At 38.2% G+C, this 27,942-nt stretch overlaps 2 protein-coding genes across 2 annotated transcripts; one reads left to right on the top strand and one right to left on the bottom strand.

Annotated features, from left to right (window-relative positions):
* Positions 1–1,238: 1,238 nt before the first annotated feature.
* Positions 1,239–10,776, bottom strand: pno1 (partner of NOB1 homolog). Its single transcript, XM_061911311.1, has 7 exons — positions 10,486–10,776; positions 10,271–10,417; positions 7,904–7,987; positions 3,945–4,005; positions 3,741–3,858; positions 3,582–3,652; positions 1,239–1,442 (listed from the first exon to the last, which is right to left on the bottom strand). Exons 1-7 carry the CDS (start codon positions 10,672–10,674, stop codon positions 1,375–1,377), a joined length of 738 nt encoding a protein of 245 aa, XP_061767295.1. The 5' UTR covers positions 10,675–10,776; the 3' UTR covers positions 1,239–1,374.
* A 2,351-nt stretch (positions 10,777–13,127) lies between these two features.
* On the top strand, positions 13,128–24,989 carry dnaaf10 (dynein axonemal assembly factor 10). Its single transcript, XM_061911310.1, has 8 exons — positions 13,128–13,434; positions 16,887–16,987; positions 17,109–17,239; positions 19,214–19,315; positions 19,387–19,502; positions 22,662–22,796; positions 24,289–24,386; positions 24,481–24,989. The coding sequence occupies exons 1-8, from the start codon at positions 13,249–13,251 to the stop codon at positions 24,686–24,688; spliced, it is 1,077 nt and encodes a 358-aa protein (XP_061767294.1). The 5' UTR covers positions 13,128–13,248; the 3' UTR covers positions 24,689–24,989.
* The last annotated feature ends 2,953 nt before the right edge of the window (positions 24,990–27,942 follow it).

Here is a 27,942-nt window from a genome sequence, read left to right as displayed (position 1 = left end):
CACAGATGTCCAAAATACTGTGTAATTATGCGATGAAAAGAGACAACTTTTAGCCGTAAGTGGGGCTGGGCTGAAATGTCCGCTCCAACCAATAACGCCACAAGCATGCGCCAACATAAGCGTCATCATTCCGCGACGTTTTCAACAGGATACACAAGATACACTTACAATTAGTGCACCAACCCAAAAAACCTGCCTGTTTCATGAAAAAAGAAAAAAAGAAAATTACCGCCCCACCCCCCCAGGCCGCAGGACAAATTATCATGCGTTGAGACCAAGGTTGGAGACCACTGCAGTAATCTATTTATTTATATATATTTATTTAATAATAATAATAATAATGGATTAGATTTATATCGCGCTTTTCTATTGTTATATACTCAAAGCGCTCACAAAGAAGTGGGAACCAACCCATCATTCATTCACACCTGGTGGTGGTAAGCTACATTTGTATCCACAGCTGCCCTGGGGTAGACTGACGGAAGCGTGGCTGCCAGTTTGCGCCTACGGCCCCTCCGAACACCACCTATCATTCATTCACCAGTGTGAGCGGCACCGGGGGCAAAGGGTGAAGTGCCCTGCCCAAGGACACAACGGCAGCGATTTGGGTGTCAATAGGTGGGAAGCTCACCTGCAACCCTCAGGTTTCTGGCACGGCCGCTCTACCCACTACGCCATGCCGCCCCTATTTATTTATTTAATTATATATGCACCTTATTGCTTTTTTTCATCCTGCACTACCATGAGCTTATGTAACGAAATTTCGTTCTCCTCTGTGCAACGAAATTTTGTTCTTATCTGTGCTGTAAGGTTCAAATTTGAATGATAATAAAAAGGAAGTCTAAGTCTAGTGTCCGCCCTGAGATCGGTAGTTTGTGAGTCATACCAAAGACCATAAAAATGGGAGCCATTACCTCCCTGCTTGATACTCAGCATCAAGGGTTGGAATTGGGGGTTAAATCACCAAAAATGATTCCTGGGCGCGGCCACAGAATAATTTTGCCACAGCTAGTGTGTGTGAGACAGTCTTGGTACTTTAACTTTAATTATACATGCATTTTATCAATATATGTATAGGATATATACAGCATATTGTTACTTTACATGCTGTCAAATTTTGGACGCCCGTGTTTTACGTTGAACAAAGAGAGCACGGTCCACCAAGTCAAAGTCTGCGTCAAACAAACTCAGCCAATACATCTGATTCTGGAAACATTCATACACACAAGAGACACTAGTGACTATTTCCATTTGTTATATTTACACAAAAATGACAGAATGTTCACCAATCTCTCATCTGGCGTTCTGATGTCCACGGTTATAAACGCTGCCAGTCCATCGGCTAATAAATTAAACACAGCAACCGATTGGATTTCAGAATCTCTCAGCAGCTCTGCTGGCGACCACTCGGATGTTGCCGTAGACTTTAGACGGAGGACTTCCTGCGGGGGGGAGCCACATAAGAATTGTAAGAGTGCACATCCATAAATATGAGTATTTATTAGTGCTGTCATATTGTCTAGCTTGATTACAGCTTTAATGTCATTGTGTGTACCATAAATAATAATTGTGTGTCAGTCAGTACAATACAAATATAAACACATCAGGGGTGTCAAACTCATTTTCACTGAGGCCCACGTCACAGTTATGGATGACCTCAGAAGGCCGCGTCTAACGGTGAGTAACAAATGAATACAAAAGTAGTCATGATATTATACAATTGCATGCTCATTTGATCATTATATATTTTGCCAGAATTTTACCCAACAATTTTTTTTACAGAATATTACTGTAAATGGAAAAAATGGTACCACTGTTTTTCCACTAATCAATCCATTTTATACCGCCTGTCCCTTTCTTTTTCACGTTAAAATTCTGGTGACTGAGCTGCCTTTTTTTTTTTCTTTACACAAAAATAAAAAGGTTGTTTTTATGCGGTTTTACTTTAAATGGAAAAATACCAGATTCTTTTTTGGAGTAAAAGTCTACAATAATATGTTGTTTTTTTACTGTAAGAAATAATTCATATTTACATGTTGTTGTTTTTTTTACAACAAATTACTGTAAATGGAAATGGTACCACTGTTTTTTTTTTTCACAATAAAATTTTGGCGACTAAGCCACCATTTTTTTTTACCATAACAAAGTTGTTGTTTTTATGGCGTTTTACTGTAAATGGAAAAGTAATATGACTGTTTATCACGGTAAAACTCTACAATAATGAGGTTTTTTTTACTGTAATAAATAACATTAAAATGTACGTATTTTGATCACTCCCCGCAACCCCGAAAGGGACAAGCAGTAGAAAATGGATGGATGGATAATTTTAAGCATATTACCAAAACACATCACAACAAAATAAGCCAAAAAACATTATACATTACTTACTGTACAATGTCTGCTGTCACTAGGATGCTGATTGACAGCATCTTGTTATAGTCCTGTTTAGATGAAGAATGACTGTCTTTTCGTGTCTTTATCGCCATTCCTGGGTCTAAATAGGCTGTCAAAGTTGACAATACATACTCACCCTTTTAATATCCAAATGAAAGGAATGATTTATCATCTACAATAAACTTCCACGAGCAAGGAAGAAGCTTACTCGTCGATCATGCCAACATTGGCACACAAGCTTTTGATCATGGCGCCTCTATAAATAGTTTAGCGCTTATAATAGCAATATCACGAATACTTGGTTAATACTTAAGTCACAAAATGTAAATGGAGTATTGTTGATGCTATTTGGATGTTTTTTTATTGGGTTTTATGGGTGAAATAGAGGACCTCCCTTTGGCTCCATTGTAATATTTATTTACAAGTTAAAAGTACATTAAAAAAGCGACTTATGTGTGAAATTATTAACCCATTACCGTAAAATATCAAATAATATTATTTAGCTTATTCACATAAGAGACTAGACGTATAAGATTTCATGGGATTTATCGATTAGGAGTGACAGATTGTTTGAACGTATAGCATGTTCTATATGTTAAAGTTATTTGAATGACTCTTACCATAATATGTTACCAGGCACCTTCTCAGTTGGTTATTTATGCGTCATATAACGTACACTTATTCAGCCTGTTGTTTACTATTCTTTATTTATTTTAAATTGCCTTTCAAATGTCTATTCCTGGTGTTGAGTTTTATCAAATAAATTTCCCCCCAAAAATGCGCCTTATACTACAGTGAGACTTATATATGTTTTTTTTCTTCTTTATTATGCATTTTCGGCAGGTGCGACTTATACTCCGAAAAATACGGTACATCCGCCATGTCTTACATAATGATTGAGAACAAACGGCATGATTCCCGAGAAAGTGCAGTCCCCCTTTAAACTTTAAAATATATTCAATTAAATGCAGTACATTTATTTTTCTCTGTCATAACAGAAAGAAGGAATACGTTTAGTAAGAAAAGATAAAGTACTTAAATGGCGCATATTGTATATCTAGGCCATCGCGGGCCACATAAGATAATGTGGTGGGCCAGATCTGGCCCCCGGACCTTGAGTTTGACACCTGTGATATATGTATTCATCTGATAACAAGATGTAACAGATATACGTGACAAAAACTTACCTAGGATGAGGTTACAAATGGCTGTCCGGGCCATCTTAATGTTTTGAAAAGATCCCAGAATGTGCACTTTTCTATTAAAAAAAAAAGTGTCAAATGACAATATTAGTGATTATTCAATTTAAATTAAATCACACCAAGATATCATGATTATTAACTCACGTTTCCGCCAAGACAATGCGAGTTTTGGTGACGTTCTCGATGGTGAATTTAGTTTTTCCTCCTTTGCCCGCTATTCGTCCGATGGCTCGGGACAAGTGGTCTCCTTTCAGCGGCTTCACTGTGGCCACAAAGACAGCAGACATTTAAAGGCGGTTGGTTTTTGGCAGGAACAGCCGCACCAAAAACCAAGTAAGTGGTTCTGACCGTCTGTGATGTCAAAGGTTTCCAGAAAGAGCTCGTCCAGTCTGATGAGGGCCATAGCGTCCTGGGAGGAGGTGGGAGTAGCGTTTAGGCAACATACACAAAAGATGAATGTTCGGTATTCCTCGTTAGCCCGGTGCGTCACACAAAGTATTCACACGCACTTTTTGTAAGACTCCTTTTCCCACAGGACTGCAGAATGCTGGACGACAGCAAAAACGTACGGCGTCGACAAAGTACATCCATACATGGACTCTGGAACGGATCAATCTCCATGTGTGACAGGCCCTTCATCGGCTATTTTTAAGAACCTTCTTAAAACCCATTTTTATTCACTGACTTTTAACCCAGCATGAGACTTTAAACTGTTTTTAAGTTTTTTAACTGTTTTTAACATTTTAACTGCTTTTTATCTAACAAATTGTTCTTAGGGTAATTGGTATTTGCTATTTCAATGTGTTTTTTACTTCTGTTTTAAAAATTTTTTTAGTCTGTCCTTTGTCTTTATATCTTTGTGGCGTACAGCCCTTTGTTCTTGAAATGTGGTTGTTTTTAAAAGGCTTTATAAATAAAGTTGGTATAGTATAGTATGGTATGGTATGAAATGACAATCAACAATGTCCACACAAAGGATAGCGACAACTTAAATAGCCCTGCTTGCTAACACAGAGCAGGTGCGGGGAAAAGTGCTCCAAGGAAAACATTAAACTGCTACAGGAAAACACCAACAAAACCCGCGCAAGACAATAACTTAAACACCAACAAACTCAAAAAAAGGCACGACGACTGGGTGGAGTATCATTTTTTAACATTTTGTGGTGTGCCTCTGTGTTTTTGAATTAAAAAAATGTGCCTTACCTCAAAAAAGGTTGAAAAACACTAATAGAGACCATCAAGGAAAGTATTTTAAATGTAGAAAAATAATCATAATACGACCCCTTTAATGCACCGATGCGCCTTTTGTATGAAAATAAACCTGAATAGACGTGCTCATGAGCAGTGCGCCTTATAATCCGGTGCACCCTATGGTCCGAAAAATATGGTACTGTGTTGCGTCGTTAATATTTGCTGTGGCTTTCGCAAATTGTACTGAAAGTTTAATTCATGATGTTGTCTTGTAGCGTCATAATTTTTGTTTTGATGACGCCGCAGACGTGCAAACAGACAAAACATACTCCATATAAAGTCTGCTGTTCCTAAATCCAATGTTTCCCCCTTTCTGATTTCAATAAAATCGACCGATTCCCTTTCAAAACGATTATGGATCGTGTTGGGATACATTATGTTGGGATCTAATTAAGATAATGAAGGATGAAGTGATTAAGAAATGTTTATGATAGATATGCTTGTGCCTCTCCTTGTGTGCTCTGAGTTCCAGTTGAAAGTTGATGCCTACGCAACAAACTCTTATCGCCCACATTCTTGCCGACATGGCTTCTTTGCCGAGGTCTAAAGTCGAAGTCCAGGACGGAAAAGACAGAGGAAGATTCCACGCCTGGAAGCAGACACCTAATTGCATATTTATACATTGTGATATATATATTGTAAGAGAGCGAGGGGGAAGTGCACGTCCGAACAGCCCTGTCTAAGTCGCCGTGTTGAATGCTCCGAGGGACAGATAGCGCTGAAACAAATTGTATTAGAACTGTATCCAATAGGGAATAAATGCTTCTGATTTTAAGTTTATACATCGTGTCCTCTTTAAATATTGTCTGGCCCCAGATTTAACAAATACGTGGACAATCTGTACCTATCTTCTTGACAACAAACTGGCCCACATTAATATACTTGGAATCTCTGAATGTAAAGTTAAAGTACCAATGATTGTCACACACACATGAGGTGTGGCGAAATTATTCTTTGCATTTTGACCCATCACCCTTGATCACCCCCTGGGAGGTGAGGGGAGCAATGAGCAGCAGCGGTGGCTGCGCCCGGGAATCATTTTTGGTGATTTAATCCCAAATTCCAACCCTTGATGCTGAGTGCCAAGCATATAGGCAATGGGTTACATTTAGGGCTGGGCGATATAGAAAATGACTATATTGTGATATTGGAGTATACGTTCTCACGCAGTTGCTTTGAGCTGCGGGCATTACACTAGAGGCTCTTCTCACTCTTTGTTGTCTCTCCTTCTAAGAGACATAAAAACAAGCGCACCTTCTTACATACATCACATACGTATACGCCCTCGCGGAGCAGAGAGGTAGAGGCATGGGTAACGTTAGCTGTGGTGCGAGTGGTAATACAAGAGAGGGAAAGGGCGAATCTGGTAACAAATGGAGGAAGAATTAATTCCCAAGAAAAACAAAGGGGGGTCCATCGTCTGGCGGTGGTTTGGCTTCAAGACAACCGTCATTTGTCAAGTGTGGGGCAAAAGCCTTGCTACAAAAAGTACTGCTAATATATAGCATCATTGGAAAAGTCACCAGCTAGAGAAAGAAGAGTGCTTGAAACTCCGCATGTCAACATCTCCGTTCGGTGCCACACCAACAAAATGCAGAGGCAACCATTTCCAGATCAACACCGTATGAAAAAAATAGTCAACAAAAGGAGATAACGTCTGCAGGAACCTATCACATAGCGAAGGAAATACACTATTTGATTTCCTATTATGCAACTCATTTTTATTTGACAATTATTGAAATATCTTGTGACATCATGCACAAAAGTGCACTTTGTTTGAAACTATTGTAGTGGCGTTCTGTACAAAAAGTGCACTTTAAGTCAGTGTTGTTTTGATACGTCATCTTAGTGACATCATGCACAAAAGGGCACTAATAGCTTGTTTTAAAATGTCTCTGACAATCTTGCACTTTCTCTTTTGGAATTGACATGAATGTTTGGTCCACTGCTTAATAACTGTTTAATAAATACAGTTTTGGTCAATTGACTTAGTTGTGATTTCCCTCTTTGCATGGAAGTTTAAAATGTGCATGCATGTATTAATGCAGTATGAACAAGAATGTTTTGATGTAGACACATAGAATCATCATACTGCTGTGATTATATGCATCAAGTGTTTAAGGCTAAGGCAAAATATCGAGATGTATATGGTTTATCGCAGTGGTTCTAAAATGGGGGTATGTGTACCCCCGGGGGTACTTGAAGGTATGCCAAGGGGTATGTGAGATTTTTTTTTAATATTCTAAAAATAGAAACATTTCAAAAATCCTTTATAAATATATTTATTGAATAATACTTTAACAAAATATGAATGTAAGTTCATAAACTGTGAAAAGAAATGCAACTATGCAATATTCAGTGTTGACAGCTACATTTTTTGTGGACATGTTCCATAAATATTGATGTTAAAGATTTCTTTTTTTGTGAAGAAATGTTTATAATTAAGTTCATGAATCCAGATAAATCTCTATTAAAATCTCTAAAGAGGGCACTTTAAGTTGATGATTACTTCTATGTGTAGAAATCTTCATTTATAATTGAATCACTTGTTTATTTTTCAACAAGTTTTTAGTTATTTTACATCTTTTTTTCCCAAAATAGTTCAGGAAAGACCACTACAAGTGAGCAATATTTTGCACTGTTATACAATTTAATAAATCAGAAACTGATGATAGTGCTGTATTTTACTTTATCTCTTTTTTTCAACCAAAAATGCTTTGCTCTGATTAGGCGGTACTTGAGTTAAAGAAATGTTCACAGGGGGTACATCACTGAAAAAAGTTTGAGAACCACCGGTTTATCGTGACATGGCCTAAAAATATCGAGATATTAAAAAAAAAAGCCATACCGCCCACCCCTAGTCCCATTTCTATAGTCTTTGGTATGACTCGGCCGGGGTTTGAACGCACAACCTACCGAACTCAGGGCGGACATTCTAACCACTAGGCCACTGAGTAAATAAATAAATCTATTGACGTATACATCAATGGTTACACTCCTAATAACTACAGTTCTTTGCACCGTACACATTATTGTCTTGTATGCGACATACTTACTTCCACCTGGAATCCCAGAATGAAGGCTTTGACAAAATCTGCTGCTTTGCTGAGTGATCCGATGTCTTGTGTTTCTTTACAGGTCTGCAGAAATCAGATGATAAATGTACATAACATGCAAACATGTCCCACACACACACACATGCTGGTTATCAATTGGAATGGCGACCAAGTGTTTGATCAGTACTTGTGGGGACCACCCCTTCTAAAGGTTGTGGAGGCATAAAAAAACTAGGTAAAATGGCCACTGCCCAGTTAGCTCATAGACGTCTTTAAATCTCTGGATTGATGAAGTAATGTGCTGATCAGTCTTATTGGGGTCCCTGGGGAAAAAGTTAACAAGGTTCATTGGAACCAAATTTTAATAATTTTGCATAATTCACACAATTTTGCATGTGACTACTGAAGACCATTAAAAAAAAAAAAAAAGGTTCAAATTAAATATGACAGGATCCTCAGAATAAGGCACTATAGCTGTCCTCTTATAGGAAGTTTCACCACTTACTGTAAATGTACCAGCTACAGCCCGACGAGGGGAGTGTGTCACGCCAAATTTCTTCCCCCCGGAAGACATTTGGCGTGACAGCCCGTCTAATGCCTGAAGGACCCCAATGAGTGTGGAAGGAATTTAAAGCAGCCCACACAGCTGCCTGTTTTAAAAGCATATAATTGGCTGATTGTCATTAGTGAAAAATAATGGTGAGGAAAAAATATTAGCATTCCAGCATGCTAACCTTTCAAGCTATTTTTGCTTCGCTAATTTTGCAGCTATAACCCTTAAGAGTCATATAACTTGCTTAAAGCAGCCCACAGAGCTGCCTGTTTAAAAAGCGTTATAATTGGCTGATTGCATTGGTGAAAAATAACGGTGAGGAAAAAATATTAGCATTCCAGCATGCTAACCTTTCAAGCTATTTTTGCTTCGCTAATTTTGCAGCTTGGACCTTTAAGACTCATATAACTTGGTATTATCACGCCCTCTTTGGGGTCCTTCAGGCATTACAGGGGCTGTCACGCCAAATGTCTTCCGGGGGGAAGGCTTTTGTAGGGGGGAAGATATTTGGCGTTGACAGTTGCTGTGCAAATGTCTCACACTCAAACTAACCAGTAAACATGTTTTATGGGCCAAAGCTGAAAAATCACTTAGGCATCTTCAGAATGGATCTGACTATCATTCAAAAAGGTTTCGCTTTAGGGCAGTGGTCCCCAACCACCGGGCTCGATTGGTACCGGGACGCAGAATAATTTTTAATTTTATTTTTTATTTTTATTAAATCAAAATAAAAAAACACAAGATACACTTACAATTAGTGCACCAAGCCACAAAACCTCCCTTTTTCATGACCCCCCCGCGGGACAAATTATCAAGCGTTGACCGGTCCGCAGCTACAAAATGTTGGGGACCACTGCTTTAGGGGACCTGTTTTTTGGTCCCCATACCGTCAGAGGTCCCCTAAAGGTAGGCTGACCATACGTCCTCTTTTCCCCGGACATGTCCTCTTTTGCGGGGGTGTTCGGGCGTTTTTTTTTTTTTTAAATCCGTCAAATGTCCGGCATTTTGAATCAGGGTTACGTGTATTTTCTGAATTAGGGTTGTGTGTATTTTCAATGTAAGTCCAGGGTTAAGTTACCGTATATATATATACACATATATATATATATATATATATATATATATATATATGTGTATATATATATATATATATACATCAGGGGTCGGCAACCTTTCCCACTCGAAGAGCCATTTTGACCCGTTTCATAAAATTAAGAAGATAATGGGAGCTGCAGCCACTCTCACTAATATCTGCTGATGGTCACCCAGATAACAACAATAAGGGCGTGCTATGAAGCCATTGCCTTTGACGCCTTCTACAACACGTACAAACAGCTTGCCAGGCCAGTAACATGTTGCACGTGGCTTCCGCTGATACACGTACATGACTGCAAGGCATATAGTCAACAGCCATACAGGTTACACTGAAGATTATGATATAAACAACTTTAACACTCTTGCTAATATGTGCCACACTGTGAAAACACATCAAACAAGAATGACAAACACATTTCGGGAGAACATCTTCACAGTAACACAACATAAGTACCCAGAATGCCATGCATCCATGACTCTTCCAGTCTATATTACACACCTGCTAGCACCAAACCCCGCCCCCCCTCTGTGAGCCGGTTGAGGTGGGCAGGGTTGGGGGCTAGACTGTCCTCACTCAGGTCGCATGGCCACGCCCCCTCCAGCTCCGCCTGATTTTCGGGAGAGGCGCTGAATTTCGGGAGTCTCCCGGAATATCCGGGAGGGTTGGCAAGTATGCCATTAGGTTAGCATTACCAGAACACACAAACACAGCAACTTACTTTAATTTCAACATTTCGTGTTTTGAGGTTGAATCTAACTTGAAGTTGCAGGTTTTCCACGATTGGGGAGTAGATCTTCATCCAGTTGTCCTTTAATGGCGTGTATCTGTGAGCTGGCACGGCCACTTTACGCATTTGATCCGAGCCCTGGACAACGAACGTACGGGAAAGTTGTTGAAAGACATTTTTACACACAAGTTAAGACTTTTGCTGACCCTCAGTTTTTCTGCAGATATCGGCGGGAACTGTGGTCTCTTGCTAGCTGTTGCTCCTTCTGTGTCCATCATGTCTGCCGCGGCACGTTTCCGCTTTTGGCTCTTTTTAGACTTTACTTTCACGAAGGAGTCGGTGTCATTCTGTGTCCCCGCGCCGGCGTCCGTTTCTGTATGCGTCGCAGTGTCCATTTTGTCGGGTTTAACTTAAAAAAAGGTAGAAATAAACTTGGCGAGAATGTGGACACGAGTCAGAGTTGTCCTCGTGTAATCGGAAAGACCCAAACAGGTTCCCATGATGTCGCCTGAATCGAAAAACATACCTAGACTGCCATTGCAAACCATAACAATACATTAATATTTATCAATACACCATACTATAAACAAATATAAATCAAAATACTTGTAAATAGATAACTGTTACTTAAATTGTATATTTAATTAGGCATATATTTGGACACTATGGTCTAAAAAAGAAGGTCCTACCGTGACGTCATATGTTTGTGGACGCAAGCTTACATTTGACGAGCTCCTTTACTGTTTTTCTACTTATTTTGATTATTATTATTTCTCAATTGTTGGTAAACGTAGCAATTTTTCAAAAAAGGTTTATAAAATTAAAAAATTTTTTGCGAGTTCCTCATTTACCACCTAGAACTGCTACCCTGGGGCACACGCTATAGGGCAGTGGTTCTCAAATGGGGGTACGCGTACTCCTGGGGGTACTTAAAAGTATGCCAATGGGTACCTGAGATTTTAAAAATATATTTTTAAAACAGCTACAATTCAAAAATCCTTTATATATTTATTGAATAATACTTCAACAATATATGAATGTACTGTAAGTTCATAAACTGTGAAAAGAAATGCAACAATGCAATCTTCAGTGTTGACAGTTAGATTTTTTTGTGACATGTTCCGTAAATATTGATATCAAAGATTAATTTTTTTGTGAAGAAATGTTTAGAATTAAGTTCATGAATTCAGATGGATCTCTATTACAATCCCCAAAGCGGGCACTTTAAGTTGATGATTACTTCTATGTGTAGAAATATTTATTTATAATTGAATCACTTGTTTATTTTTCAACACGTTTTTAGTTGTTTTTATATCTTTTTTTCCAAATAGTTCAAGAAAGACCACTACAAATGAGCAATATTTTTCACTGTTAAACAATTGAATAAATCAGAAACTGATAACATAGTGCTGTATTTTACTTCTTTATTTCTTTTTTTCAACCATAAATGTTTTGCTCCGATTGGGAGGTAATAGAATTAAAAAAAAATCTTCACAGGGGGTACATACATTTTTAAACAAAGAAAACAATCTGAAGTTGTCTTTATTTTTAAGTTATCGTGGCGTGATTTTACCATGTCCGGCCCACTTGGGAGTAGTTTTTTCTCCATGTGGCCCACAATCCAAAATGAGTTTGACACCCCTGTGTTAGTCAATGACTTTGGCTGTGGGGGCGGGACTTCCGAGAGAGATATGGAAATGACGTTGTTGTTAAGAAAGAAGTGTTCGATTATTGCCGGAAAAAGAGGAGACACACATTGGACTTGTTGTGTGGTTGAATTGCATCTTGTTCAATAAAGACAAGCCAAACAAAGAACTTGTATGAGCCTCCATTTTTGGGATTACTACACTGGTGTCAGACTAATAACTTGTATGAGCCTACATGTTTTAGATCAGTGGTTCTAAAATGGGGGTACGCGTACCCCTGCCAAAAATATTTCTAAAATAGCAACAATTCAAAAATGCTTTATAAATATATTTAATGAATAATACTTCAAAAAAATATGAATGTAAGTTCATAAACTGTGAAAAGAAATTCAACAATGCAATATTCAGTATTGATTGCTGGATTTTTTTTGTGGACATGTTCCATAAATATTGATGTTAAAGATTTATTTTTTTTGTGAAGAAATGTTTAGAATTAAGTTCATGAATCCAGATGGATCTCTATTACAATCCCAAAAGAGGGCACTTTAAGTTGATGATTACTTCTATGTGTAGAAATATTTATTTATAATTGAATCACTAGTTTATTTTTCAACAAGTTTTTAGATATTTCTATATCTTTTTTTCCAAATAGGTCAAGAAAGACCACTACAAATGAGCAATATTTTGTACTGTTATACAATTTAATAAATCAGAAACTGATGACATAGTGCTGTATTTTACTTCTTTATCTCTTTTTTTCAACCAAAAATGCTTTGCTCTTATTAAGGGGTACTTGAATTAAAAAACAATTTCACAGGGGGTACATCACTGAAAAAAGGTCGAGAACCACTGTTTTAGGATATTACACTGGTGTCAGACCAATAACGTGTATGATACATTCCTGGGATTATTACAATATTTTTGTGTGTTTTTTTGTTACTTATTGATGTTTATGTGTTACTTATTGTCATTATATGAAAACACTTGATTATCGTTATTGGAATTCCTAAATGCTAGTAATATACAATTATCAAAATAAAATTTGATGAGCTCTCCTAAACATTATATCACCACATTCTAAACACAAAAACACATTTATATTTGTTAATTTTCCATATTATAAAGAAACACATTTCGAATTGCTCCTCAATTTTTACTTAAATTCCTATATTTTAATCAGGCATATATTTGGACACTCCGTTGTGAAAGAAGAAGGTCCTGCCGTGACGTCATATGTTTGGGCATGGAAGCTAACATTTGACGAGCTCCCCTGAATTATCGTCCTTTCGCCGTTTTCCACATTATTTTGACTCCACTCCCAAGATGTCCTCACCTCTTTCGAAGCCTCAAATCATCGTGCACATCCAGAAAAGTTTAAACTACACCGTGTTTGACTGTAAATGGGTGCCGTGTAGCTCCAAGTTCGTGTGCATGGGCAACTTTCCGAGAGGAACCGGAGTGATGCAGATCTACGAGATGCAGCATGGAGAGGCTCAGCTTATCAAAGAAGTACGCACACATTAAAGAGGTTTTTTTTAAAATCATAAATGTCATGTAGGTACAATTTGAAAGGATTGGGTCGGGAATGAGGCTGCTGGGGCTTCGAGAATATTCCTGCGTGTGCCCCGTCACCATAGCAACAGGCTGCGGGGTCTCTGCCTTTATAGCTTTAAATCCTAATATTGACCTGAAATAAACGGCATAAATACCGAATATACGAACCAAGACTTGTTATACTTGGTTATTTTGCGGTATTTTCTCTAATATAATGTACAAACCCCGTTTCCTTATGAGTTGGGAAATTGTGTTAGATGTAAATATAAACGGAATACAATGATTTGCAAATCCCTTTCAACCCATATTCAGTTGAATGCACTACAAAGACAAGATATTTGATGTACAAACTCATAAACTTTGTTTTTTTTTTGCAAATAATAATTAACTTAGAATTTCATGGCTGCAACATGTGCCAATGTAGTTGGGAAAGGGCATGTCCACCACTTTGTTACATCACCTATTCTTTTAACAACACTCAATAAACGTTTGGGAACCCAGGAAACTAATTGTTGAAGCTTTGAAAGTGGAATTCTTTCTCATTCTTGTTTTATGTAGAGCTTCAGTCGCTCAACTGTCCGGGGTCTCCGCTGTCGTATTTTACGCTTCATAATGCGCCACACATTTTCGATGGGAGACAGTTTTGGACTGCAGGCGGGCTAGGAAAGTACCTGCACTCTTTTGCTACGAAACTACACCATTGTAACACGTGGCTTGACATTGTCTTGCTGAAATAAACAGGGGCGTCCATGATAACGTTGCTTTGATGACAACATATGTTGCTCCAAAACCTGTATGGACCATTCAGCATTAATGGTGCCTTCACAGATGTGTAAGTTACCCATGCCTTGGGAACTAATGTACCCCCATACCATCACAGATGCTGGCTTTTGAACTTTGCGCCTATAACAATCCGGATGGTTATTTTCCTCTTTGTTCCGGAGAACACCGCGTCCACACTTTCCGAATATAATTTGAAATGTGGACTCGTCAGACCACAGAACACTTTTCCACTTTGCATCAGTCGATCTTAGATGGGCTTGGGCCCAGTGAAGCCAGCGGCGTTCCTTGGTGTTGTGGATAAATGGGTTTTGCTTTGCATAGCAGAGTTTTAACTTGCACTTACAGACGTAGCAACCAACTGCAGTTACTGACAGTGGTTTTATGAAGTGTTCCTGAGCCCATGGGGTGATATCCTTTACACACTGATGTCGGTTTTTGATGCAGTACCGCCTGAGGGATCAAAGGTTCGTAATATCATCGCTTACGTGCAGTGATTTCTCCAGATTCTCTGAACCTTTTGATGGTTTTACAGACCGTAGATGGTAAAATCCCTAAATTCCTCGGAATAGCTCGTTGAGAAATGTTGTTCTAAAACTGTTCGACAATTTGCTTACAAATTGGTGACCCTCGCCCCATCCTTGTTTATGAATTACTTAGCATTTCATGGAAGCTGCTTTTATACCCAAACATGGCACCCACCTGTTCCCAATTAGCCTGCACCTGTGGGATGTTCCAAATAAGTGTCTGATGAGCATTCCTCAACTTTATGAGTATTTTTTGCCACCTTTCACAACTTTTTTGTCACGTGTTGCAGGTATCAAATTCTAAAGTTAATGATTATTTGCAAAAAAAAAAATTGTTTTATCAGTTTGAACATCAAATATGTTGTCTTTGTAGCACATTCAACTGAATATGGGTTGAAAAGGATTTGCAAATCATTGTATTCCGTTTATATTTACATTCAACACAATTTCCCAACTCATATGGAAACGGGGTTTGTAGATATATATGGACTATTGTTAGAAGGACTATGGACAGTTTGTAATAAATGTGCAATGATTCGCCTCATGATATTACACAATTGCCAATGTATTTGATTATTATATATTACATATAATTTGTAAAAAAACAACTTAATAGTAGAATTGATGGTGGTTTTAACAGCATAATACTGTAAATAGAAAAATATTACCACTGTTTTTTGTGAATAAAATTGTTGCTTTCATGGTTTGTTACTGTCAATACAAAAACGGTACCTCTGTTTTTTTACGATTACATTTTGGCAACTGAGTTTTTTGTTTTGTTTTTTTACCGTAAAGTACAATTTTTATCGTCAAATTTATGCTCTCATGGTGTATCACTGTAAATAGAAAAACAGGACCACTGATTTATACATTTACATTCTGGCAATCAAGCTGCTTTTTTTTTTTTTTTTACTGTAAAATCTAGTAATTTTTACGACATACACTTTGAAGGATAATTTGCTTCGAAGTCATAAGTCAGCCAGGTTTTTATTTTTATTTTAACAAAAATATTTTTTAATGTATGATAAGAAAATATTGGTTACATTATTAAGAAACACAAAACTATCCATCAATCCATTTTCTACAGCTTGTCCCTTCTGGGGTCGCGGGGGGTGCTGGAGCCTATCTCAGTTCATTCGGGCGGAAGGCGGCGTACACCCTGGACAAGTCGCCAGTTCATCGCAGGGCCAACACAGATAGACCGACAACATTCACACTCACATTCACACGCTATTATTTAGTGTGTGCCAATTTAGTATTGCCAATCAACCTATCCCCAGGTGCATGTTTTAGTTCATTATTACTACTTAACAATCTTAACTAACATTACAATATTAACATGAACAATAGTATTATTACAGATTGAAAGATAAGTCAAGCAGATGTTTGCGTATTTATTATTATAAAAAAAAAAGTAGTGTATGATAGTATCATATTGGGTCGCGGGGGCAGCAGCCTAAGCAAAGAAGCCCAGACTTCCCTCTCCCCAGCTATTTAGTCCAACTTTTCCCTGGGGAGACATAGCCTCTCCTGCGTGTCCACTTGGTGATAACATAATATTTGTTACATTATTAGATAATATTGACTAAAAATATATGCAATTGCATGCAGTACATGTAATGTTTTTCTGTCAAATCGGAAAAAAAGAAAACATTTAAAATAAATATTAAAGTACTTTATTGGCAAATATTGTTTCCAGGCTTTCGAGTGTCATTTGTGTTTTTAAAAAGTGTACTTGTCCAGGGTGTACACGGCATTCAGCCATAATGCAGCTGACTTAGGCTCCAGCACCCCCCCGCAACCCCGAAAGGGACAAGCGGTAAAAAATGGATGGATGGAATTATGATATTAATATATACTGGTGTGCTTTTTTGGAATTTGAATGAAAGGCCTTGAACATCCACTGTGCCATCACCCTTTAACTTGAAGGGAGCGCTTCAGCCCATCGCCACAAATAGATTGCAATGTCTTATGTACATAATATTCCCGTGGATCAGTAAGAACATCGCTACAGGCCACAAAAAAAAAAAAAGGCCGTCCCTCTAAATGAAAATGATTACCTAACCCTACACTATAGCATTGATTTTTGCTATCCTTCAGGTAGAGAAACCTAAACCAATAAAGTGCGGGACATTTGGGGCCACGTCTCTTCGACAAAGACACATAGCAACGGGAGATTTTGACGGCCATCTCAACGTATGGTAATTCATTAAAAAAAAACACAGTCATGTCCTAACTGTTAATGTTTTTTCAATTCAAATTTGCGTCCTAGTGCAGTGTTTATTAGTTTGCGATTAATGCAAATATTCCCGATGTCCACAGGAACCTGGAAGTGCCCGAGGTGCCAGTGTATAGTGTGAAGGCCCACAAAGAGATAGTGAACGCTATCGATGGCGTTGGAGGCTTGGGGATCGGCGACGGCGCGCCCGAGATCGTCACCGGAAGCAGAGACGGTAAGCCAGCTTCTGAGTCCAAGTACACAAAAATGTGTTATTTTATCCTGTTGGATTTGGCCCGCAAGACATCATGAGTTCAACAAAGCATAGCATCGCAGAGAGCTTTCAAATTACTCTTGAATACTAGGCAGTCTCTGAATACTACATATTTGCTGCTATCTTGTGGACAATGTAGGTGACTCTTGTTAGTACATTGAAATAACAGCACATAATTTACCTATATGGCAGATTCCAAACAACCTTCCCTAGTCATGTTGCAAAAAAATATGTAACCGACGCAAAATGCTAACAGACGTGGTCACAAATAACACAATACAAGACAATTTGTGGATATTAAGAAGGCACTTGAAGAAAAATGGGCTGCATGGTCGAGTTGCCAGAAGAAAGCCATCACTCCAAATTACTGTGTTCCAGAAGTTTTGAGGTTTGTCTCTGTGCTGTCTGGCGTAATGTAAGCGGGATACTTTGTGACATTTGCGCAGAAATGGCTTTCTTCTGGCGACTCGACAACGCAGCCCATTTTTCTTCAAGTGCCTCCTTATTGTGCATCTTGAAACAGCCACACCACAATTTTTCGGGGAGTCCTGTATTTCAGCTGAAGTTATTTGTGGATTTTTCTTTGCATCTTGAACAATTTTCCTGGCAGTTGTGGCGGATATCTTTGCTGGTCTACCCAAATCCCTCATTTTACACTTCAGCGTTTGAACCCTGCCGATTGGCATTCTCAATTCCTTGAATATCTTTTTATACCCCTTTCCTGTTTTATGCAATTCAATTACCTTTTCTCGCAGATCCTTTGACAATTATTTTGCCTTCCCCATGACTCAGAATCCAGAAACATCTGTGCAGCACTGGATGAAAGATGCAATGGTCTGTCAGAAGCCCAGAAACTCACTGACCTTTTATACACACATTAATTACAAACAAACATGTCACAGGTGAGGATTAGTACCTTGATTAGCCATGTAAACAAACCCTGTTTCCATATGAGTTGGGAAATTGTGTTAGATGTAAATATAAATGGAAGACAATGATTTACAAATCATTGTCAACCCATATTCAGTTGAATATGCTACAAAGACAACATATTTAATGTTCAAACTGATAAACTTTTTTTGTTGTTGCAAATAATCATTAACTTTAGAATTTGATGCCAGCAACACGTGACAAAAAAGCTGGGAAAGGTGGCAATAATTACTCATGCTCAACAAACACTTATTTAGAACGTCCCACAGGTGTGCAGGCTAATTGGGAACAGGTGGGTGCCATGATCGGGTATAAAAACAGCATCCCAGAAAATGCTCAGTCTTTCACAAGAAAGGATGGGGCGAGGTACACCCCTTTGTCCACAACTGCGTGAGCAAATAGTCAAACAGTTTAAGAATAACGTTTCTGAAAGTGCAATTGCAAGAAATTTAGGGATTTCAACATCTACGGTCCATAATATCATCAAAAGGTGCAGAGAATCTGGAGAAATCACTCCACGTAAGCGGCATGGCCGGAAACCAACATTTAATGACCGTGACCTTCGATCCCTCAGACGGCACCGTATCAAAAACCGACATCAATCTCTAAAGGATATCACCACACGGGCTAAGGAACACTTCAGAAAACCACTGTCACTAAATACAGTTGGTCGCTACATCTGTAAGTGCAAGTTAAAGCTCTACAATGCAAATCAAAAGCCATTTATCAACAACACCCAGTATATATATATACATATATATATATATATACTGGTATACTATAATAAATGAGATATATATATATATATATATATATATATGGCTTTCGGTCAAAAGTCAAAAAGTTTGAACACCCCTGAGTTCAAACTATCTCTCCTTGCTGATTGGATGGGAGAAATCACATGCTACAACTACTATGTTGTCGTGAACATTGATGAATGTAATGATAATTCTTCACTGCTTTGCTGTAAGAAGAGAGTCAACAAGTCCTCTGTGATGATTACAGGCACGGTCAAAGTTTGGGACCCCCGTCAGCGGGACTCACCCGTGGCCAACATGCAGCCCGTGGAAGGCGACGCCAAGAGGGACTGCTGGACCGTCGCATTTGGTGCGTCCAATGTCGAGTAAAAGTCTCTCAAAGCCCTCTTTGACTTATGTGGACTTGACTTGTCACGACAGGTCACGCCTTCAACGACCAGGACCGATGCGTGTGCGCCGGCTACGACAACGGGGACATCAAACTGTTTGACCTGCGGAATATGTCCCTGCGATGGGAGACCAACATCAAGAACGGGGTGAGGTCACTTTAACTTTGTGGACGGAAATATTATTATTGCAAATATTAAAATAACACCGCCATTCTTTTGTGCTACATTTGTGCTGCAAATGTTTTGTTTGGGCCGTTACGATATCTGAGTTATATTAAAAGGCATTTTCCGATGAGTGATGTCATCCAGTCCCCCTGCCCCCCAACCTTGTGAAAATCTCCCCAAACTTGTCCCATTTATTTGTGCTGCAAAACATGTTTTGTCTATTATAGTGTTTATGTTGTGTTAGTTTATTATTCATAATCAACCCATAAAATAACAACGCTAATAGTTTGACAAAAACATTTTTTACAGCACAAACAAACGGGAGAAGTTTGGGAAGATGTTGACAAGGTGGGCAGCTGGTTATGAATAAAAACATGTAAATATCACAAAAACTATAATAAATGATAGCATAAAAACCATAATAGTTATTAATAACATAACAACTATAATAGTCAATAACATAATCATTATAATAAATAATAGCATAAACACTATAATAGTTAATAACATAAAAACTGTAATAGTTAATAACAAAAAAACTATACCGGTAATAACCATAACAACTATATTAGTTAATAACGTAAAAGCTTTAGTAGAAGTTGCATAAAAATTGTAATAATTAATAGCATAAAAACTATAATAGTTGATCAAATAAAAACTATAATAGTTAATAACATAAAAACTATAATAATTAGTAGCATATAAACTATAATAGTTATCAATAACATAACTATGATAGTCAATAAAATAATTATTATAATAAATAATAGCATAAAGACTATACTAGTTAATAACATAAAAACTATAAAAGTTAATAACATAAAAACTATCCTGGTAATAACCATAAAAACTATATTTGTTAATAACGTAAAAACTATAGTAGAAATTGCATAAAAACTAATAGTTGATCAAATAAAAACTATAATAGTTAATAACATAAAAACTATAATAATTAGTAACATAAAACCACAATAGTTATTAATAACATAACATCTTTAATAGCCAATAACACAATTATTATAATAATAGCATAAAGACTATAATAGTTAATAACATAAAAACTATACTGCTAATAACTTTAAAAACTATATTTGTTAGTAATGTAAAAACTATAGTAGAAATTGCATACAAATTGTAATAGTTAATTTTATAAAAACTATAATAGTTAATACAATAAAAACTATAATAGTTAATAACATGAAAACTCTAATGATTAATAAAATATTAACTATAATAGTTAATAGCATAAAATCTATCATGGTTAATAACATAACATTTAAATAGTTAATAGCCTAAAAACTATAATAGTTAATAAAATAAAAACTATAATGGTTAATAACCTGACAACTATAATAGTTAATAGCATAAAAACTATAATAGTTAATAAAATAAAAACTGTATGGTTAATAGCATAAAAACTCTTTAACAGTTAATAAAATAAACACTATAATGTTAACAACATAACTATATTAGTTAATAGCATAAAAAACTATTATAGTTAATCCAAAAAAAATATAATGTTAACAATATAACTATAATAGTTATTAGCATAAAAACTGTTATAGTTAATAAAATAAAAACTATAGTGAATAATAGCATAAAAACTAAAATGGTTAATAGCATACAAACTTTAATAGTTAATAGCATAAAAACTATGATAGTTAAGAACATAAAAACTTTAATAGTTAATAGCATAAAAACTATAATAGTTAATAAAAAAAACTATATTGGTGTTTAGCATGAAAACTACAATAGTTAATACAGTAAAAACTATAATGGTTAATAGCATAAAAACTATAATAGTTAAGAACATAAAAACTTTGATAGTTAATAGCATGAAAACTACAATAGTTAATACAATAAAAACTATAATGGTTAATAGCATAAAAACTATAATAGTTAAGAACATAAACACTTTAATAGTTAATAGCATAACAACTATAATAGTTAATAGTGTAAAAACTATAATAGTTAATAAAAAAACTATATTGGTGTTTAGCATGAAAACTACAATAGTTATTAATACAATAAAAACTATATTGGTTAATAGCATAAAAACTATAATAGTTAATACAATAAAAACTAAAATGTTAATAACATAACTATAATAGTTGATAGCATAAAAAATATCATGTTAATAACAAAACATTTAAATTGTTAATAGCCAAAAACTATAATAGTTAATAAAATAAAAACTATAATGCTTAATAACATGACAACTATAATAGTTAATAGCATACAAACTATAATAGTTAATCAAATAAATGATATAATAATTTATATCATGAAAACTATCATGGTTAATAACATAACAACTAATAGTTAATAGCACAAAAACCATAATAGTTAATAAAATAACAACTGTAATGGTTAATAGCATAACAACTCTTAACAGTTAATAAAATAAAAACCATAATGTTAACAACATAAATATATTAGTTAAAAGCATAAAAACTATAATAGTTAATAACATAAAAACAATAATTAATAATAGCATAAAAACTATAATGGTTATGAGCATAAAAACTTATAGTTAATAGCATAAAAAACTATAATAGTTAATAAAATAAAAACTATAATGAATAATAGCATAAAAACTATTATAGTTAATAGCATAAAAAACTTTAATAGTAAATAACATAAGAACTATAATAGTTTATAGCATACAAACTTTAATAGTTAATAGCATCAAAACTATAATAGTTAATGAAATAATAACTATGATGTTATTAGCATAAAAATTATCATCGTTAATAAAATAAAAAATATCATGGTTAATAGCATAAAAATATAATAATTAATAGCATAACCACTTTAATAGTTAATAGCATAAAAACTATAATAGTTAATAAAGTGAAAGTTACAATAGTTAACAGCGGAAAAATTATAATGGTTAATAAAGTAAAAACTACAATGGTTAACAGCACAAAAAATATAACAGTTCCAAAATGTGCACAAACGAATGAGACAATAAAACAATCCGATTTGAAGCACTTTGGAGCGTTGAGACTGGCAAAAAAAAATCAGATCTGTGTCACTTGAGGGCAAAACATTCAGATATGGTGTGCAGTGTAAACAGGGCCAGTGATCCTGACACAGACAAAAGACGCTAACAGGTCATTCCTGCCGTCTCTGGGCCAGGTCTGCTGCGTGGAGTTTGACAGGAAAGACATCAACATGAACAAGCTAGTGGCCACCTCCCTGGAGGGCAAATTCCACGTCTTTGACACAAGGACTCAGCACCCCACCAAGGGCTTCGCCTCCGTTTCCGAAAAGGTAATCTGAGTGCGGAGCGCCCGTCGCATTCTTGGCTCCCGGGTGCGGAAAACGTCAAACCAGTGTTGTTTTTGCATTTGCGGAGTTCCGAACGAAATGTTGGCACACGTCACACAGAACGTTTCCACAGCTGGAAGTGTTTGTCTTGTTTTCTTGGGATTTGGTGCCGCATGATTTCACATTGCTGTTAAAGCTCCTTCTATAACTTATTGATGAAAACCAGTGCTCCTCAATTATTTTCTCTTACAACCCCCCTCGGAAGAAGAAAACATTTCGTTCTCCTCCGTGACTATAAATAGTATCATTTGTCTATAAAATTGTTATAAGTACACCTCTGCACAACAATGTGTCCTTATTAACATGAAATAAAGAACTATAGATCAACTTCCAACAAAGAATAGCTTTGACATTACTTTTAGTCTGTAACAGAAAATATCTAAACTGCATCAATTTGGCTAAAATTATATATATGAGAAAAAATTTACTATAAAATGTTTTTGCAGAATGGAGCCATTTGACAGTGAAAAATGAAACTCAATAAAGTCGATATATAATAATAAATTCAAATTGATCAGCAACATTAACTCAGAAGCACAATCTATAAAACACTTTCAACCCACAAAACAAAATTTGGACTGTTGCTTTTACTGCATGATACTGATAAAGTATTCCAGACAGGTTCACATATATAAGGGCTACATTAGAAACCTTGTAGCCATTACTGACTTCTAATGGTCAAAAGGTATAGATATGTGTGTCCAAGTTAAAGGAAACGGCAGGCTATCTTCTTTTAATAGATTTTTTACAATATTTGGCATGCTTGGTAGGGGTGTAACGGTACACAAAAATTTTGGTTGGGTACGCACCACGGTTTAGAGGTCACGGTTCGGTTCATGTTCGGTATAGTAAGAAAACAACACAATTTAAATTTCTTGATTATTTATATATATATACACCTACAAACGAGGCATATAAATGCAATATGTACATACAGCTAGCCTACATAGCATGTTAGCATTGATTAGCTTGCAGTCATGCACTGACCAAATATACCTGATTAGTACTCACAAGTCAATAACATCAACAAAGCACACCTTTGTGCATTCACGCACAGTATACAACTTTTGGTGGACAAAATGAGAAAAAGAAGGAGTGGAATACTTTACATGTAAACAAACTGTTGCATCACAGTCCGCACTATGGTGAGTTCAAGAACCGCCGAAATTAGTAGGACACAACGATTTTCGCCAAATCGTGTCATGAGTGAAGCGTACTCACGGACATATTAAATAGTGGGCTTTCTAACAATTTGGAAGGTTTGTGTCATGTTTGTCCTCAATCAAAAAACATACACAATCAAAAAAATGTCCCCCCCCTATCTTTTTCCATTTTCCATCCTTTTTTAAAAATGCCACTAAGGGGGCGCCAAAGAGTCGCGGGTTGCTGATCCCCGTTATATAGCCTAACGGAAGATGTTTTGTTGTGATTTCAGGCTCACAAATCGACCATCTGGCAGGTGAGACATTTACCGCAGAACCGAGAGATCTTTCTGACCGCAGGCGGATCAGGCAGCCTTCATCTGTGGAAATAGTGAGTCCTCCATTTTCAACTCGCAGACCACGTTCACGCCTCTTATCTTGAAGGCGCTGATATCTAACGCGTATGCGGCGGGTGTCGCCCTCAGCGAGTATCCCGCTCGGAGAAGCGAGCCGGGCTCAGACGGCCCCAGCGTGGGCGTGGCCGGGACGGTCAACCTCCTGCAGAACGTCACACTGTCCACTCAGCCCGTCGCCAGTCTGGACTGGAGCCCCGACAAGCAAGGCCTGTGCGTGTGTGCCGGTTTTGACCAGTCCGTACGCGTGCTCATCGTCACCAAACTCAATTTGGTCTGACCATTCCCGCCTTCGCTTCGCATACACGCCAGAGCAGGGTTTGACTTCCAAACCTTTTTTTATTACGTGTGCCACCTGAGATCCTTTGAAGTGACTTTTACATAAAGGATGGGAAAGGTCAGCCATTGTGGCCGTTCTGGCTCGGTTTGATCTCTCCTACTGACCTTTACCCCCTGGCACCCCGTGGGCACCATCCACCCTTCCCTCTACAATCCATACACATCACCCAGACGTCTGATTTGAAAGTACAAATACATGTCAAATATTTACCTTCAATAAATCGGAGGTACAGTCGAGTCTATGCCAGGGGTGTCCAAACTTTTTCCACTGAGGGCAACACACTAAACAATTTAAGCATGATTTTTTCATTTTCAAAATCCATACAATATTTATCATAACCATTGGGGCCCCCTTAAATTTTGGTGAATGTGTAAAGTCCCGGGTCTTTTTTTTGTTTTTTTATGTCAAGGCGTGGACTTTGGTGTGGTTTGTTTTCCCGTGGGGCAAAGCATTTGGACCGGACACGACGTGAAGGTAATGACATATTTTAATTTTACTATAAACAGAAACAAACAAAAGGTGCTCTCAGCGGAGGTTCAAAACTTGGCTATGAAAGGCCTACTGAAACCTACTACTACCGACCACGCAGTCTGATAGTTTATATATCAATGATGAAATATTAATATTGCAACACATGCCAATACGGCCGGTTTAGTTTACTAAATTGCAATTTTAGGTTTTGCGCGGCAGTGTTATGCTAAAACGTCGCAGTATGATGACGCGTGCGCGTGACGTCACGTCACGCATTGTAGAGGACATTTTGTTCCAGCACCGTTCCCAGCTATAAGTGGTCTGTTTTCATTGCATAATTCCACAGTATTATGGACATCTGTGTTGCTGAATCTTTTGCAATTTGTTCAATGAATAATGGAGGCGTCAAAGAAGAAAGCTGTAGGTGGGAAGCGGTGTATTGCGGTCGCTTTTAGCAACACAAACATAGCCGGTGTTTCATTGTTTACATTCCCGAAAGATGACAGTCAAGCTTTTCTATGGAACAGAGATGTCAAGCAAACACGGTTGGATTGGACCTCACACACAAAGTACAGTGTGTTATGCAGCGATCATTTCGAAAGATTGTGTTTCGAAGAGGGTCCCTTGCAAAGGGCAGAGATGGGCAACGCCACCACCCGTCAACTGGTGCTGAAGAAAGGTTCGGGGCCGAGCTTCAGGTTGTACAGGTACGACCAAATAATCTCACTAAAACACTAGTAACACAATAAGCAGATAAAGGATTTTCCAGAATTACCCTAATAAATGTGTCTAATAACATCTGAATCGCTCCCACTGCCCTCGTCTTTTTTTCCTTTTTTTTTCTAGTCCTTCACTCTCACTTTCTTCATCCACGAATCTTTCATCCTCGCTCAAATTAATGGGGAAATCGTCGCTTTCTCGGTCCGAATCGCTCTCGCTACTGGTGCCATTATTGTAAACAATGTTCAGATGTGAGGATCTCCACAAACCGTGACGTCACGCGCATATTGTCTGCTACTTCCGGTACAGGCAAGGCTTTTTTATTAGCGACCAAAAGTTGCAAAATTTATCGTGGATTTTCTCTACTAAATCCTTTCAGCAAAAATATGGCAATATTGCGAAATGATCAAGTATCCATCCATCCATCATCTTCCGCTTATCCGAGGTCGGGTCGCGGGGGCAACAGCCTAAGCAGGGAAACCCAGACTTCCCTCTCGCCAGCCACTTCGTCTAGCTCTTCCCGGGGGATCCCGAGGCGTTCCCAGGCCAGCCGGGAGACATAGTCTTCCCAACGTGTCCTGGGTCTTCCCCGTGGCCTCCTACCGGTTGGACGTGCCCTAAACACCTCCCTAGGGAGCCGTTCGGGTGGCATCCTGACCAGATGCCCGAACCACCTCATCTGGCTCCTCTCGATGTGAAGGAGCAGCGGCTTTACTTTGAGTCCCTTCCGGATGGCAGAGCTTCTCACCCTATCTCTAAGGGAGAGCCCCGCCACACGGCGGAGGAAACTCATTTCGGCCGCTTGTACCCGTGATCTTATCCTTTCGGTCATAACCCAAAGCTCATGACCATAGGTGAGGATGGGAACGTAGATCGACCGGTAAATTGAGAGCTTTGCCTTCCGGCTCAGCTCCTTCTTCACCACAACGGATTGGTACAACGTCCGCATTACTGAAGACGCCGCACCGATCCGCCTGTCGATCTCACGATCCACTCTTCCCTCACTCGTGAACAAGACTCCTAGGTACTTGAACTCCTCCACTTGGGGCAGGGTTTCCTCCCCAACCCGGAGATGGCACTCCACCCTTTTCCGGGCGAGAACCATGGACTCGGATTTGGAGGTGCTGATTCTCATTCCGGTCGCTTCACACTCGGCTGCGAACCGATCCAGCGAGAGCTGAAGATCCCGGTCAGATGAAGCCATCAAGACCACATCATCTGCAAAAAGCAGAGACCTAATCCTGCGGTTACCAAACCGGAACCCCTCAACGCCTTGACTGCGCCTAGAAACTCTGTCCATAAAAGTTATGAACAGAATCGGTGACAAAGGACAGCCTTGGCGGAGTCCAACCCTCACTGGAAATGTGTTCGACTTACTGCCAGTCCGATACCCCATACTCTCTGAGCACTCCCCACAGGACTTCCCGAGGGACACGGTCGAATGCCTTCTCCAAGTCCACAAAGCACATGTAGACTGGTTGGGCAAACTCCCATGCACCCTCAAGAACCCTGCCGAGAGAATAGAGCTGGTCCACAGTTCCACGACCAGGACGAAAACCACACTGTTCCTCCTGAATCCGAGGTTCGACTATCCGACGTAGCCTCCTCTCCAGTACACCTGAATAAACCTTACCGGGAAGGCTGAGGAGTGTGATCCCACGATAGTTGGAACACACCCTCCGGTCCCCCTTCTTAAAGAGAGGAACCACCACCCCGGTCTGCCAATCCAGAGGTACCGCCCCCGATGTCCACGCGATGCTGCAAAGTCTTGTCGACCAAGACAGCCCCACAGCATCCAGAGCCTTAAGGATGGCAGAGGAGCTTTTTAACTACCTCAGCGACCTCAGCCCCAGAAATAGGAGAGTCCACCACAGATTCCCCAGGCACTGCTTCCTCATAGGAAGACGTGTTGGTGGGATTGAGGAGGTCTTCGAAGTATTCCTTCCACCTATCCACAACATCCGCAGTCGAGGTCAGCAGAACACCATCCGCACCATACACGG

The sequence above is a fragment of the Nerophis ophidion genome, linkage group LG09 (assembly GCF_033978795.1).
Source record: "Nerophis ophidion isolate RoL-2023_Sa linkage group LG09, RoL_Noph_v1.0, whole genome shotgun sequence".
Taxonomy (NCBI): domain Eukaryota; kingdom Metazoa; phylum Chordata; class Actinopteri; order Syngnathiformes; family Syngnathidae; genus Nerophis; species Nerophis ophidion.
This window is presented reverse-complemented; position numbering and strand designations above follow the sequence as displayed.

Coding starts and splice junctions, on each gene's coding strand:
- dnaaf10 (XM_061911310.1), top strand. CDS start 13,249: ATGTCCTCACCTCTTTCGAAGCCTCAAATCATCGTGCACATCCAGAAA. Junction 13,435..16,886: donor AGGCTCAGCTTATCAAAGAA/GTACGCACACAT, acceptor GCTATCCTTCAG/GTAGAGAAACCTAAACCAAT. Junction 19,503..22,661: donor AGACCAACATCAAGAACGGG/GTGAGGTCACTT, acceptor TCTCTGGGCCAG/GTCTGCTGCGTGGAGTTTGA.
- pno1 (XM_061911311.1), bottom strand. CDS start 10,674: ATGGACACTGCGACGCATACAGAAACGGACGCCGGCGCGGGGACACAG. Junction 10,418..10,485: donor TATCTGCAGAAAAACTGAGG/GTCAGCAAAAGT, acceptor TTCGTTGTCCAG/GGCTCGGATCAAATGCGTAA. Junction 3,653..3,740: donor CGCATTGTCTTGGCGGAAAC/GTGAGTTAATAA, acceptor TTTTTTTAATAG/AAAAGTGCACATTCTGGGAT.